The following is a 13789-nucleotide window of genomic DNA, read 5'->3' as shown; positions in this document are numbered from 1 at the left end:
GCAAATAAGCCCATTAGGAAAAGTAGATCTCCAAGAGAAAAGAGAGGATTGATAAATTTTGCAGGTAAAGGATTTCACCTTTTGTTCGGAACAGCAACTGATGCTGATGTTCAGAATAGTAATAAATATATTAGCAAACTGGAAGCTGAGCAAACCAAATTTTTGCATATTGCAAGTGATGAAATGACCATTATCAAGACTACAATTAATTCAATTAACAGCATGATCCTGAAGGCGGATCAAAATTAAGAATTGTTAAGAAANAGAAATGGTATGTTATTGCTTGAAAAGCGTACGGGAGAAGAAATAAGCGAGTTAAAGGTAAAATATGAACAAATAAATTTGATTAATGAGCAGATTAAAATAGTTATAAGAGGTATGGAAGAAAGCCAGCACTCTTTTCAAGTTTTTATAGACGCGTTTGTACACGCAGGTCAAGGTAGCCTCCAGCCAAAATTACTAACTATAAGGGCTGTAAAAGGCATCGTTTCAAAGCAAACATTGCCTCAGGGTCTTGATTTTCTGACATTTCCTACTTCTGAACTATCACGTATTATAACTATGCATGCGTACGTATATCAACAATATTTAGTATATATCATTGAAATTCCATTATTGCTACCCACTAATTTTTATTTGTACAAAGCTATTCCGTTTCCTATGAAGGATAAAACAACAGAGAAATTCATTTTTATAGCTCCCCAAAAGGAATTTATAATTACGGATGCATTAAGAAAGCAGTACGGCAAAATGAATTATGACGAGTTGAGTGTATGCCTTATGACCAATGAAATTACTTATGTTTGCAAAAATACTATACTTTTGTCTAACTACGTGCCAGGAGAGGATTGTGAAGCCAGTATGTTGCATCCATCGTCCCAGAAGATCCCAGACTCAGTATGTGAAATAAAGTTGATATCCTTATACCATACTTATTGGATCCCATTACAACTTAGCAACCAATGGCTCTACACTTCTCCTTCCACGGAACGAGTCACAATTTTGTGTGAAGATAATACTCCACACTATGTATATGCCGAAAATAGAGGGAGAATGACCCTCCGATCAAGGTGCAAAGCTTATACTTCGCACGTTACACTATATGCATCCACAAAATTGACTATGGTTACTAATGTATCGAAAGATTTTATACCTNCTTATGACCAATGAAATTACTTATGTTTGCAAAAATACTATACTTTTGTCTAACTACGTGCCAGGAGAGGATTGTGAAGCCAGTATGTTGCATCCATCGTCCCAGAAGATCCCAGACTCAGTATGTGAAATAAAGTTGATATCCTTGTACCATACTTATTGGATCCCATTACAACTTAGTAACCAATGGCTCTACACTTCTCCTTCCACGGAACAAGTTACAATTTTGTGTGAAGATAATACCCCACACTATGTATATGCCGAAAATAGAGAATGACCCTCCGATCAAGGTGCAAAGCTTATACTGCGCACGTTACACTATATGCATCCACAAAATTGACAATGGTTAGTAATGTATCGAAAGATTTTATACCTGAAGTGAACTGGGGCTTTGACTGTTGTTTTGACGAGCATGAAAAGAAAAAGCTCGATGAAATTAAATTAGATATTCCTTTGAATAATGTCATGTCATCAATAGATGATTTGAGAATAGCAAGTATTAAGGTGGATGATGTTAAACAAATGATAAACAAACAAGAACAAGTAGATTATTCCAAATATTACAAACACGTTGTAACTGGTGGAATTTCAATTGGAACTATGGTTAGTGTATGTTTATGTTGCTATTGTTGTAAAGGTTGTCGGCAAGGCTTTTTCTGGTGTTGGAGAAAAATAAATCCGAAAGGTGCTTACGATGATTGTGTGAATGGATGTAAAAAGATTACAAATTCATTTAATAACCCTCACCATAATACAATCATCGCACCCAATGTGCATACATTAAAGATTCAGGATAAAGATGAATTAACTCATGCACTAACTCAATCCTTAATTGAGTTAGACAAGATTGGGATATGTAAGCATGAGACTTTCAGAAATTGCCTTCCGAACCAACTAGTGAGGAAGATATAACAGGGTTTTTTGCTCAGGTTCAGAGGAAATAAGATAATTCACCTGTGGCACAAAGATTAAGAAAAAATTTGCACAAACCAGACCCAGGGAGTAACCCATTTTTTGAATATAGAATGAAGTAAAAGGTTTGCTGTAATTGATCTACATCAAACTTTTTTTGGTGAGGGGGGTGTCATAAGGAACAGAGCCCTCTGTTATTTTAGGATGTCATAGGGACCAACCACCAAGCCCTCTTGTTATTCTAAGCTGTCAAGACCAAGCAGCCAGGAACCCTTAAAAATGCCACAGCATTTTATTAGCTGGGTATGGCTGCAGAGTAAAATCACGCACAGCTATAAACCTAACAACACTTCGACAGTGTAAACAAAGCGTTAGTGAGCAGTGTTCACTAACTGAGAGGGAGGTAGAGGTTATTAGTTTTTATGCTTATGACTGGACCAATGCTGTATGTTACTTTGAATATAACCTTCCTGAGAACAGTCGACAGTCAGCAGCCAGTGGTGTAAGTCGTCTGTTTGACTCACTTAATAAATCTATCCTATCTACCAGACTGGACTTTGAGTTTTTCTAACTTCGATTGGACTTCCCTCCAATCCACATCCTGTTTGTCACGTGCAATTTCCTGACAATCCGGTAAAACACACAACTACCGGCGATCCACGTAATTTTCGGACATACTCGTAAGAGATCTAAATTTGTTTGTATGGAACGACAAGACTGCTTCGTCCACCTACCACTTCGGCTTGCACGTTATACCATACAACAGGTGTATGTTTGCTTCTTTTTAATTTGAATGTACGCAATGTACAAAGTGTATAACTGTTTGAAAGAAAAGGTAAATTGCATAAAAGCCATAACTGATTCAAATAGATCAGGTAACATAGTGAATATTAAAATCCATACAAGCAAAGAGAGCTTAGCTGTGGCACAAGAAGACGTGCCATTACGAGAAATAAATGCACCCAATATGGAACCGGAGTTACACAAGTCCCGCCGACTCCGTACTTCCAAGTCTTGTTTCTGAGACTTCCTGCTCCGTTCTGGGGGTTTCAAGTGACCTGCAGCTTGCTTGTCCCTCAGAACGACCAGATGTCATCCTTGGTGCCTGCTGGTGCTGGGGTCAGTTGTGTATCATCTTGTGTTAACAGTAATACAGTTCGTTCACATGTAGTACATTGTAATTAAGAATGTAAATCAACAACACTGTTGAGGTTCCTGCATGGTGCGGTTACACTTGCTAACCTACTCTAATTGGACTGCTGCAGTATACCCGGGGCATTTGAAGCACCCCGAAAAGAGGGTCTGTTTTATAAATCTGATAACACCAGATGGCAGTGGGCACATATGTACCCTACAAACTGTGTTAGGTTAGTGTTCGTTAGTGGTTGCCGGCCATGCAGAAGCGTAGAGAAGTGCAGTGCATTACTAGCAACGCTATCTACTGTGCAGTGGGGACAAGCAGGAGATCTGTACGGTCATATGTGGAAGCCGCCATAACACAATTTCTGTACCAAACTCTGAAGGCATTTTGATGTTTAATGTTTAGGTGGCGTCATTGGTAATATTGGCAGAATGATGTAAAGCTGACGGAATAAAGGAATGACATGTCATCTCATTTTATTAAATTAATTTTATTTCTGGCTTTTGTTTACAGGGTTGACCCTGATCTGGGTGGATGGAAACGAAGCAGGAACGCCGGTATATAGAACTGAGGTTGGAAAACGAAGTCTGTAGGTGGTCAGATATCTGAGACAATATCCGTTAAGAGATTCTGATAAAACTTCGCACTGGGTGCTCTTACTACACCGGACATATTAAACTACTTTGAGCAGTCTGCGCTAACATTTAAGAAATTGATTTAGTCGAAATATTTGTCTTGTTAGTTAATTAACAATATTATTATCTCATATGAAGCTTAGGTCTGTCCAATTAAAAAAATCGTAAGTAACAAAAAGAAAAAACACAGAATGGAAATTATTATTATCCGAACTATCCGGCATGTAATTCTCTTACGAAGGAGAAGGCCGGTAAGTGTAGAAGCTGAACTGTATTTAAAATGTGGCAAGCATCAAACAAAAGTTATCAGCTGTACAAATGCATTTCATGACATACAAACAGCAAGTTAAGACTGCCGTCTTCTGGGATTGTGAAGCCGTGTTGTTTGGTACATAGGTGTCAGCGTTTCGGAGGAACTTCTTTCCTCCTTTTTCAGTATAGAATAGTGATTGTGACCGCGTGTAGTTTAGTTTCAGAGGAATTTCCAGTTTTCCATGTTTGTTGTAGAAGAGCGGGGTGTCTCACAGGTATATCTGGAAACGTTTCGAGGCCTCCTTCTTCAGGGCTGAAAAATGGATGTTAGCCGTGTAGTCTATTAGATGTCTGCATGGAGGAATCTGAAGCCTCCATTAACGTTTCAGAGGAAAGTTCTGTCTCCATCTTTAGAATTAGAATAAAAAAGTGACATCGTGTAGTTTACAAAATTACTTGATGCGAATCCTAGAAGACAATGATCTTTCTATAAAAAGGTTGAAGTTGTCTTTGTCACTATATCGACTACGCTTCTCGGGCTCCCTTAGTATTGCCTTTAGGCCTCCGATTCCATTTAAAAGTTCTCGCCCACCTCAATATAAAGGTCCCTACTGAAACATTTTAAAGACAGAAAGCGTAATGATTTCTTCCGAGAGGTCATTGTTGGTGTTATTGACATTACAGTAAAAAAATCCCAAGTCCAAATCTTAACGTCCAATACTGAAGTAAAAAACAATTTCTCTGAATTTGTAGTTTTCGTGAGAATAGCGAAAGATGAATTTTTATTGTGGGGAAAAATAACTGTAAATACAAAAAAGGCCTAGGCAATGCCCTTCCGGCCTAGGTGGTAGACGATAAACAGGTTTTTTGGCAGATCCATCTGCTGCACAAAATTAGTATTACATGTACCACAGCCTGTTGAGTACTCTCTGATCTCTGAGTGTCCCTGACCAGAGGGGAGTAACTCCTATAGGGGAGAGGGAAACATGCTGACCAGCCATCTACGTTCAGCTACATGAACTAGACAGTCTGGAAATGACTGGAATCGGTCATAATACACCTATCGCAAATAATCGAATCGCATAAGTGTCAGCCAATCATTCATTCATTCATCAGTAATCTGTCAGACGACAGGTCCACAGTCTCTTCGCAAACAGTTCCTCCACTTAATGCGATCTAGAGCTTTCGCTTTCAATTAAAAATATCCTCTTCTGTCCCCAAGGTCATCCAGCATCTTCTTACGTCTTCTTCCTCGTCTTCTGGTTCGCATACATGGTGTCTCTGTTTTTGGAAAGAGACTATCCAGGAAAAGTGATAATGTGGTAGTTTTTCCATTTGCTTTCCACATCGCAGTACAACAGCCGTTCAAACCACTCTGGTCACGCCATAACACTTCGCAAATACGAACAATGATAATACCACATAAACTAAAGACTTCATTTCTGACTTCTTCTGGGTTATGTTTGTCTTCTGTGTATTCTGTCTCCTGGATTCTTATCTACAGCGAGTCAAGTCGAGTCTTACGTTACGACCGACGGTCAGTCGGCCAGTCTCTCTTGGTGCCGAGCACCCATCTGGGGCTTACAACCAGATCTTTATTACTGTCAGACAGCTGCGAGTTTGTTGATGTGGGGCGCTCTCTCAGACTAGAAGACGGGTCTGTCGTTTACAATGGCTGCTGGTCCTAGCCAGCGCAGTTATTCTCGGGCCCGAGTCCCGTGGGACTAGCGACCATATTTTACTGTTTATGATTCGAGACTTCCCTCTTTGTCGCCTCATACGACTCACAGGGCTACGGTGGAGGTATTCGAACCCCACCTCCACACGTGATTACATTGGTCAGCCAATCAGAGGATCTTAAATTTCGGTTGAAGGCTTGGGCGGTTGTTTCAGTAATACTGCGTACTTTCTGAAAATGTGTGTATGCCGTTGAGGTATGTTGTGCAACTAATTAGATTAATTAGTAACTAGGGACTTTGATTTGATGTTGTGAAACGAGAGTCGACATTTACGCATGAATTTACATCTGTGTGTTACTTATGTATATGGATTGTGCTTACTACGCCCAGTGAAATTAGAAAGAAACATGAAGTCAGTGTTACTACAACACTTCATCCAAATCGTATTTCTGTATTTTAAGCATCTTTTGGTGTAGCCTAAAGAAGGACCGTAGAATCTCAAAAAAGTGAGAGTGTACTTTGATTCTATTATAATTTTTGTATTGTTTCTTGCAGTATAGATGGGAAGAAAAAAAACTGTTCTGCTGAAGCATGCACANGCTGGACAACATCAATACCAATAATGTTCATCGGCATTTTCTGAGATTTGAAGAAAACTTTTGACTGTGTCAATATCTGTCTATCTCTCTGTCTAAAGTAGAACTTTATTGAATAGTTGGTAAGGCCAGTGCATTGATAAAATCCTATGTGAAAGATAGGTACCAAAGGGTAAGATTATTTTACTCATTGCAGGAATAATTGAACTCCAATATTAATTAATGATATTGGTCTGTTATATGCTGGATGCCTAGTAGTATACTTTTATGTTTAATTGTTGTAGTCTTGTGTCATTAATGTGCTGCATTCTTCCACATATATATTTTAAAACTTTGTTAATGATTTATGCTCCAGTGCATAAGCAAAGCTTTCCAGACATGGGTGTATTGACAAAACATGATCAGATTTGAGGCTTTCACGGCGGTGACTATGAAGAAAGCAGTCTTCTGGGATTTGGCACCGTGTATATGAGGTCTTAACCGACGTTTCGGAGGAACGTATAGCCTCCTTCTTCAGGGTAGAGGCGATATGTTCCTCTGAAACGTCGGTTAACACCACATATACACAGTGCCAAATCCCAGAAGACTGCTTTCTTCAAAACATGATCAGATTGAACACCTCTATCTACCACTGAGCATTGCAAAATATATTTATTTACATCTTGTATATGCAAACCCCCTACGCCCCCACCCCCCAAAAAAACACACACAATACACATATAATAACCTTGCATTTATATTTCAGATCATACAGGGAACAAATTCCACATCAACAGGAACACAGAGAACACCCCCTGAATTCAGAAAACCGAGATACAAGAGACAGTCATCATAATAAGGACCTCTAAAGTTTAAATTCTAATTTTAATATTTAACAGACTAATATTTTAACATTAACTTTAATTTTAATGATATAGTATTTAATTCACCTACACAAAAAGCGGTATTACATAAAACAAAAAATGAAAATAAACACACCCATACTGTAAACGATGACCAATGTGGGGCAGTCCAGCAGATCAGAGAGAAAGACAAATATAAGAAGAATATACCTGATGATGTTTGAAAAAGGTCAAAACAAGCAGTAAGCTAATACATGACGTGTGTCCTATTGTAACAGCCCCCAATTCAAAATGGACATGAATTACTGATGGAATGATAGTTTGCAGGAGTAAACTGAAGTCCTCAGAGGAAATCCTCTCCCAATGCCACTCTGCCCACCACAAATCCCACTTGCACTCACCTGGAATTAAACCCAGGTCTCCAAGATAAGACGTTGATGACTGCCTGCTTGATGTATGGCATGGCTAGAAATGCCTGATAAATGCAGCAGAACCCCCAGTTACTACTCCATTCAAGTCATCTGTCATGTCATGATAGTTTCACTGACTGCTAGTCAATAATCTCCAAGTTAAATTCCTTCCATTTACAATATTCCTTACTTTAGTTTTCAGATCTCTTGCTCCCCAGAGACACCTTCAAAGGGAATTAATGGTATTACAGTGAAACGCCATTTAGAATGTCTTTGGGGACCACTGAATTTGGATATTAAATGGGGGAAAATCTTAAAGTGGGGAAATTTAATGCTGAGATTATTGCCTTGGTATTACTGAATGTTAAACGTAGGAAAACATTAACATAAGAAACACTGAACAGGAGTTGCACTTTATATGCAGTTCACATGAATAATGGAATCCATGTTGTGCGTCTCTTGTGTCTCCACATGCTCTTCCATGACTGTGACCCTTGATTTAAAACTACTCATTTAATTGACAGAATTTATATAAAGACTAAATAACTAGAACTTAAAACAAATAACATCAAGTCAAGGATGGTGGAGTTATAACTCACCTCCCTCAAATGTTTTCATGGTGTAGTGCTTAATTATTAAGTGCACGAACAACTTTAACTTTAACATCAAGTACTGCATGAAAATGTGTACAATACACAAGTAACTATACTTATTTTTCTGATGCAACTGACCTTCAATTTTGGATATTTGTACATGGAGTTAAAGCAACCAATACACTAGATCATATCAAGAATGAAGATACTAAGAAAGAATTATGAATACACTCAGGACAAATTAAGACAGATTAACACAGACAGAACTTGACAGACCAAGGAAGACCTCAGAAAATATGGAATCTATATACAAAGTTGGAACATGCTAGATTTCTTACAAAGGGGAGTGGAAGAGAAGCTTGAATGCCCCAGAAACAGGTCTGCCTATGTCAGAGACATACGGGAAAGATACAATGAAACATGTTGAGACATTGGAAAACTATGATCCCATGTTGCAGTTAAAGATTTAAAATATACAGAATGAGGTAGTCAATTTCTACTGTAAGGTTTGATAATGTAATTACATGTGGCAAGTAGACTGCCTGTACAAAATATAGGATTTTGGTTACCATAGCAGAGTGTACTGCATGTGCTATATTACAATAGAAGAAAGAGATTTTGAGTGTTGCTGGCATATCTATCACACTGATATTTAGAGATAACTAGCAATGCATATGCCTATGGCCACTGGAAGGCTGTTCCCACAAACTCACTGCAACTCATACAGCAGACATTACATAACTCCTAAGTATACAGACACATGAACGGTGAAAACAGTAGCTGGCCCCAAAATAATGAACAGTTAACAGTTTTTCCTACAAAAATATTAATCTGACCTATGCAAAGAATCCTGCATGGTTCTTGATATTACATCAACTGAAAATACACGCAAGATGTTATGATGACTTACTTCTAGGATGGCAGCTGCTCAATTCCTGCTTCCGTCAACACCCCTGGTGGTCTTCCCTCAGCCACAGGCAATTCTGCAGGATTGGAGGAGGCTTCATAGGACTCAATTTCTCGAGCTATCTGCAGGTAATGTGCTCCATACATTTCCCTGCAAACAATGGCAAATGAAACTGAGTGTATGTTCATCACTAGAAGCTTGTATTCTTTCCAGATGGGATGGCACAGTGGCAATATTCTACTTTTTGTTGGGAGGTGCTCAGTTTGAATCTCTGCTAGGACTCTGTACAGTCTCAAGTCATAGTCAACAATTTCCTAGGTTTATTCTCATGCCATTTGGTTCTAACAGATCAGGCAGTATGCATGCAATTATGTGTTCATAATGCAAAGTAGTTCTTTCAAATTCCACAAAGTCAGACTGAGAGCAGTGTGAATCAAGACATTTCTTTCTTGTTCTGATCCAAAAAATTTGGGACCTGCATGTGTTACATAATCTTGCACTGCAGGGATCGTAGGACAATGGCAGACAATGGCCAAGACTAAGGCTCTCACTGATCCAAACAGTGTAAAAAATAGTGATCCTCTCTCTCCTTATGCCTGTACCATTTTTTCACACTTACTGCACTCTTCTAATCTGACAATGGAGACAGCAGGAACACCAAAACACCTGTAACAAATCTACATCATCACACAGTATCACATCCCAGGAAGTCAAAAGTGCTCACAGTCACCACTGTCAGAACCTCAAATCACACTTTGTCATTACAGGATTTCCATTCACACACAAATGAACCTGCACGAATAATTTAGAGACAGTTTATCAAACTTGCCCTCTCTATGAAGATTGGGTGCATCGAATGTGTCCCAGTAAATCCAGTGACATCAGCATGAATTTCCACATGATATGAAATAGTACAATTAGATGAATGAATTCTCCTATTTGAACACACCATGAAGATTCACAGATTCAGTTTGGTGACACCACAGTTATCCTGGACATAGTGATAAAGAAAAATATTCAAGTGCATTAGCCAGAAACAAACCCAATCCATGCAGCCAGTAGCCAACTATTTTCTGACCCTTGATGCAAATCAAGGAATGCGTACAAGATACGGTCTGTGCCTTTATTCCTGCCTGCCCTCAAAGGAGCATGCAGCGGATTCTGGCAGGTTCACTGTGGTAAGGAATGCAGGGTGTGTATGCATTATAACAAGATCTTAGTCACGGTGAAACACACTTCCCCCATCCCACAATGCCAACTGCAACCACCTCATGCTACTTCTAGCCATACTACCCTTACTTTTCATTATGCCCACTCCAAAGGCTGGGTCTATGGATGTATATATTATCTCAAAAATATTTTGTAATTTTGGTCAAGCTTCTGTGTGGGACAGCCCCGACCACAGAGGAAGTTATCACATTCTGAGGGCTGAAGTTGTGGGCTTTATTGCCAAATCAGCACCTTCCTGGTTACTGAAATGTGCAGTATTATAATGTGTTCCTCAGTTTAACGGCTTTCCTCATTTAACGTTTAGAGTGGAGCTGCATCTTACATCTTACTCAAATTGCCATTAAGTACATACTTTTGTATATAACTTCTAATCTGTATGCATTCAATGTATAACAGAGTATATACAAACAAAATATAGAGTAACTTTATTATTAGTTACATAAAGAACAGTGTTAATTAGAGTCAGTGAGCAGAGAGATATCCTACATGAAATAAGAAAACGGAAGGCTAATTGGATTTGTCATGTTTTACGCAGAAACTGCCTTCTAAAAGAAGTTATCGAAGGAAAGATAGAGGGGGGATAGAAGTGACAAGAAGATGAGGAAGAAGACGTAGGAAGATGCTGGATGACCTTGGGGACAGAAGAGAATACTGTCATTTGAAGGCGAAAGCTCTAGATCGCATTAAGTGGAGGAATTGTTTTGGAAGAGACTGTGGACCTGTCGTCTTGACAGATTACTGATGATGATGACATAAAGAACAGAGACAGACAGAGATAGAAGACTGAAAGAATAAAAAATAAATACAATAAACCTGAACTGACCATTCATCCTGGATATTCTGATGACTTGCATTCACTCCTGGCTTATGGTCACCTAGTGGCATGGCATACGGAAATGCGCAACCCTGATGGGGGGGGAGCAATAGCGACCAGAGTAACTTGCTGCCTCCACCTTCCATGCAGATTCTTCTCAAAAGACAGTGCCTGTGCAGTAAACTGTACTGAGGCACATCCCAGAAGACTTCAATCTTAATTCTGCAATTCCTTTTTGATTATTGGTTTTCATCTTGGTCTGGCAATGACAGCAGGAAAACCTTAGGAAAGGACATTGTATAAATATCTATTCATATAATTTAATTTCACACCGTACAATTTGGTAATATCACACAATTGTCTTACAGCTATGATAAAGGACCAATGTCCACATCCTGAAACACATGTCTTTAAATACTGCCATACTCAATCCCAGACACACAAATCGGTGATCAAAATAATCGATGTTGTTCAGCAGTGCGATGAAACGTTTGCATTTTCAACTATCAACACACATTGTACTCGGTTGCTGTCATATGTAGTATCATATAATAAGCTAGAAACTCAAAAATTCACTTGTTTAAAAGGAGTCATTGCATAAACACATATATAGTCATATAATTTAAATTGACAACGTATATTTTGGTAATTTCACAAGTTTCATTTACACCTACGATAAAGGACTGATGTCCCCATCCTGAAAATCAAGTTCTTAAAACACTAGCATTCTCAGTCCCATATACACAAATCGGTGAGCAAAACAATGTGATGTTTAGCATAGCGCATGAAACGATTGAATTTTCAAGTAAAAACACACATTGTGCTCGTTTCCTTTCATAAGTAGTTTGATTTTATATGCTAGAAACGCAAATTTCACGTGTTTCAGATAAGACATGTTACTAATATCTATATAGTCAAAAATTAAACTTGACACCATACATTCTGGTTATTTCACAAGAATTATCTACGGCTATGATAAAGGAATGATGTCCCCACCCAGAAACTCATGTTATTAAAATACTAGCATTCTGGGCCCATATACAGAAATCGTTGAGCAGAACATATTATTTTATTCAGCAGTTCGAATGAAACGAATGCATTTTCACCTATAACTACAGATTGTACTCAGTTCCTGTATTACGTAGTGTGGTTTTATAATCGGTGAGAAAAGTAATACCAGATTATTCAGCAACGCGAATGAAACGATTGAATTTTCAACTAAAAACACACATTGTGCTCGGTTCGTGTCATATGTAACTTCATTTTATAAGCAAGAAACTCAAATGTTCACTTATTTACGATAAGACATTGTTTAAATATCTATATAGTCATATAATTTATCTTGACTCCGTACATTTTTTAATTTCACACGATTTATTTACGGCTATGATAAAGGACCGATGTCCCCTTCCTGAAACTCATGTTCTTAAAATACAAGCATTCTCAGTCCTATATACACAAATCGGTGAGCTAAACAAATCAATGTTGTTCTTCAGAGCGAATGAAACGATTGCATTTTCAACTAAAAACACACATTGTTCTCGGTTCCTGTCATAATTTTTATGATATTAGAAGCAAGAAACTCAAATGTACAAGTGTTTAAAATAAGATAATTTATAATTATTCACACATATTGGGTGTATAACGCGACAAATAACATTTAACGCCGTATTTGATATAGCAAAAATTATTTGAAATTCGCACTTACAATCACCCAAATTAAAGATTCATAATTACTGCTATCTGCAGTATCACAAATACTACGCTGAAAATGCCAGAATACAACAGACTGGTTGCTGTCTAACTCGGAACTCTCTCGGAACTAACTCGTAGGTAGCTGCCTTGAGAACTCTTAATAACACACTTGTTCGACTACTACTGAACTCGGCGATGTCCACATTTCAACGGACTCGTAGCTGCTGTGCAGTTCCCTTATATACTCGCAGTGCTTGCCTCTTTCGTAATGAATCCTTTTTCACAGTAGGAATCGGTGCCACGTCGCCGTGTTTGCGTATAGCCTAGCAACGCTGTTACCTCACCCCGCCTTACGTCACCGCTGTTGACTCGCATTCCATAGCTACCAGGACGCTGTGACTCGGCTCACTTCGGCTCCGCTCGCCGCGTCAGCTCCGAGGTGGGTCCAGCTAGCGCCACACGTCACACTGCTCCATCCTTAATGTTGTTCGTCCCGAATAGCCTAACGGCGCATCCCCGTTCTTTGTGTCGGAGGCTGTTCTTGCAACATTTGTTCTCCGGCCGTTACAACCGCTCCCTTCCTTAGACCAACTCGTCTCGAGCGGTTTCTTTTCAGCTGGCCAGAAGATCCAGTTTTGTCGCATTCATCGGTCACTCTCTCTGTGGAAGCCGGTTCTTCTACTTTACCAGTTTCTCCTCCGCTTGAAGTCTCTTTTTCTATTTTGGAGTGTGTCGTCCCCTCCACAAGGTCCATTCCTTGATCATTTGTTTCTTCGGTGGTTCCTCATGTCGACGTAACAGCTCTTGATGCGTTGTTTGCACTCGCTGACGTCGTTGTTCCTCCTGGTCTTCCAGCCACTTGCTGGCATGGGACCGTGGCGCCAAGCCCTTTCCCTGGCATCCGAAAATTCTCTTGGGGAGTTTCCTT

General features: G+C 39.1%; 1 protein-coding gene across 1 annotated transcript; it reads left to right on the top strand.

Moving 5' to 3' along the window:
• Positions 1 to 552: 552 nt before the first annotated feature.
• On the top strand, positions 553 to 2067 carry LOC117282747. Its single transcript, XM_033753611.1, has 2 exons — positions 553 to 1102; positions 1478 to 2067. The coding sequence occupies exons 1-2, from the start codon at positions 562 to 564 to the stop codon at positions 2065 to 2067; spliced, it is 1131 nt and encodes a 376-aa protein (XP_033609502.1). The 5' UTR covers positions 553 to 561.
• The last annotated feature ends 11722 nt before the right edge of the window (positions 2068 to 13789 follow it).

The sequence above is a fragment of the Cryptotermes secundus genome, unplaced genomic scaffold, assembly GCF_002891405.2.
Source record: "Cryptotermes secundus unplaced genomic scaffold, Csec_1.0 scaffold1430, whole genome shotgun sequence".
In the NCBI taxonomy this organism is placed as follows: Eukaryota; Metazoa; Arthropoda; class Insecta; order Blattodea; family Kalotermitidae; genus Cryptotermes; species Cryptotermes secundus.
This window is presented reverse-complemented; position numbering and strand designations above follow the sequence as displayed.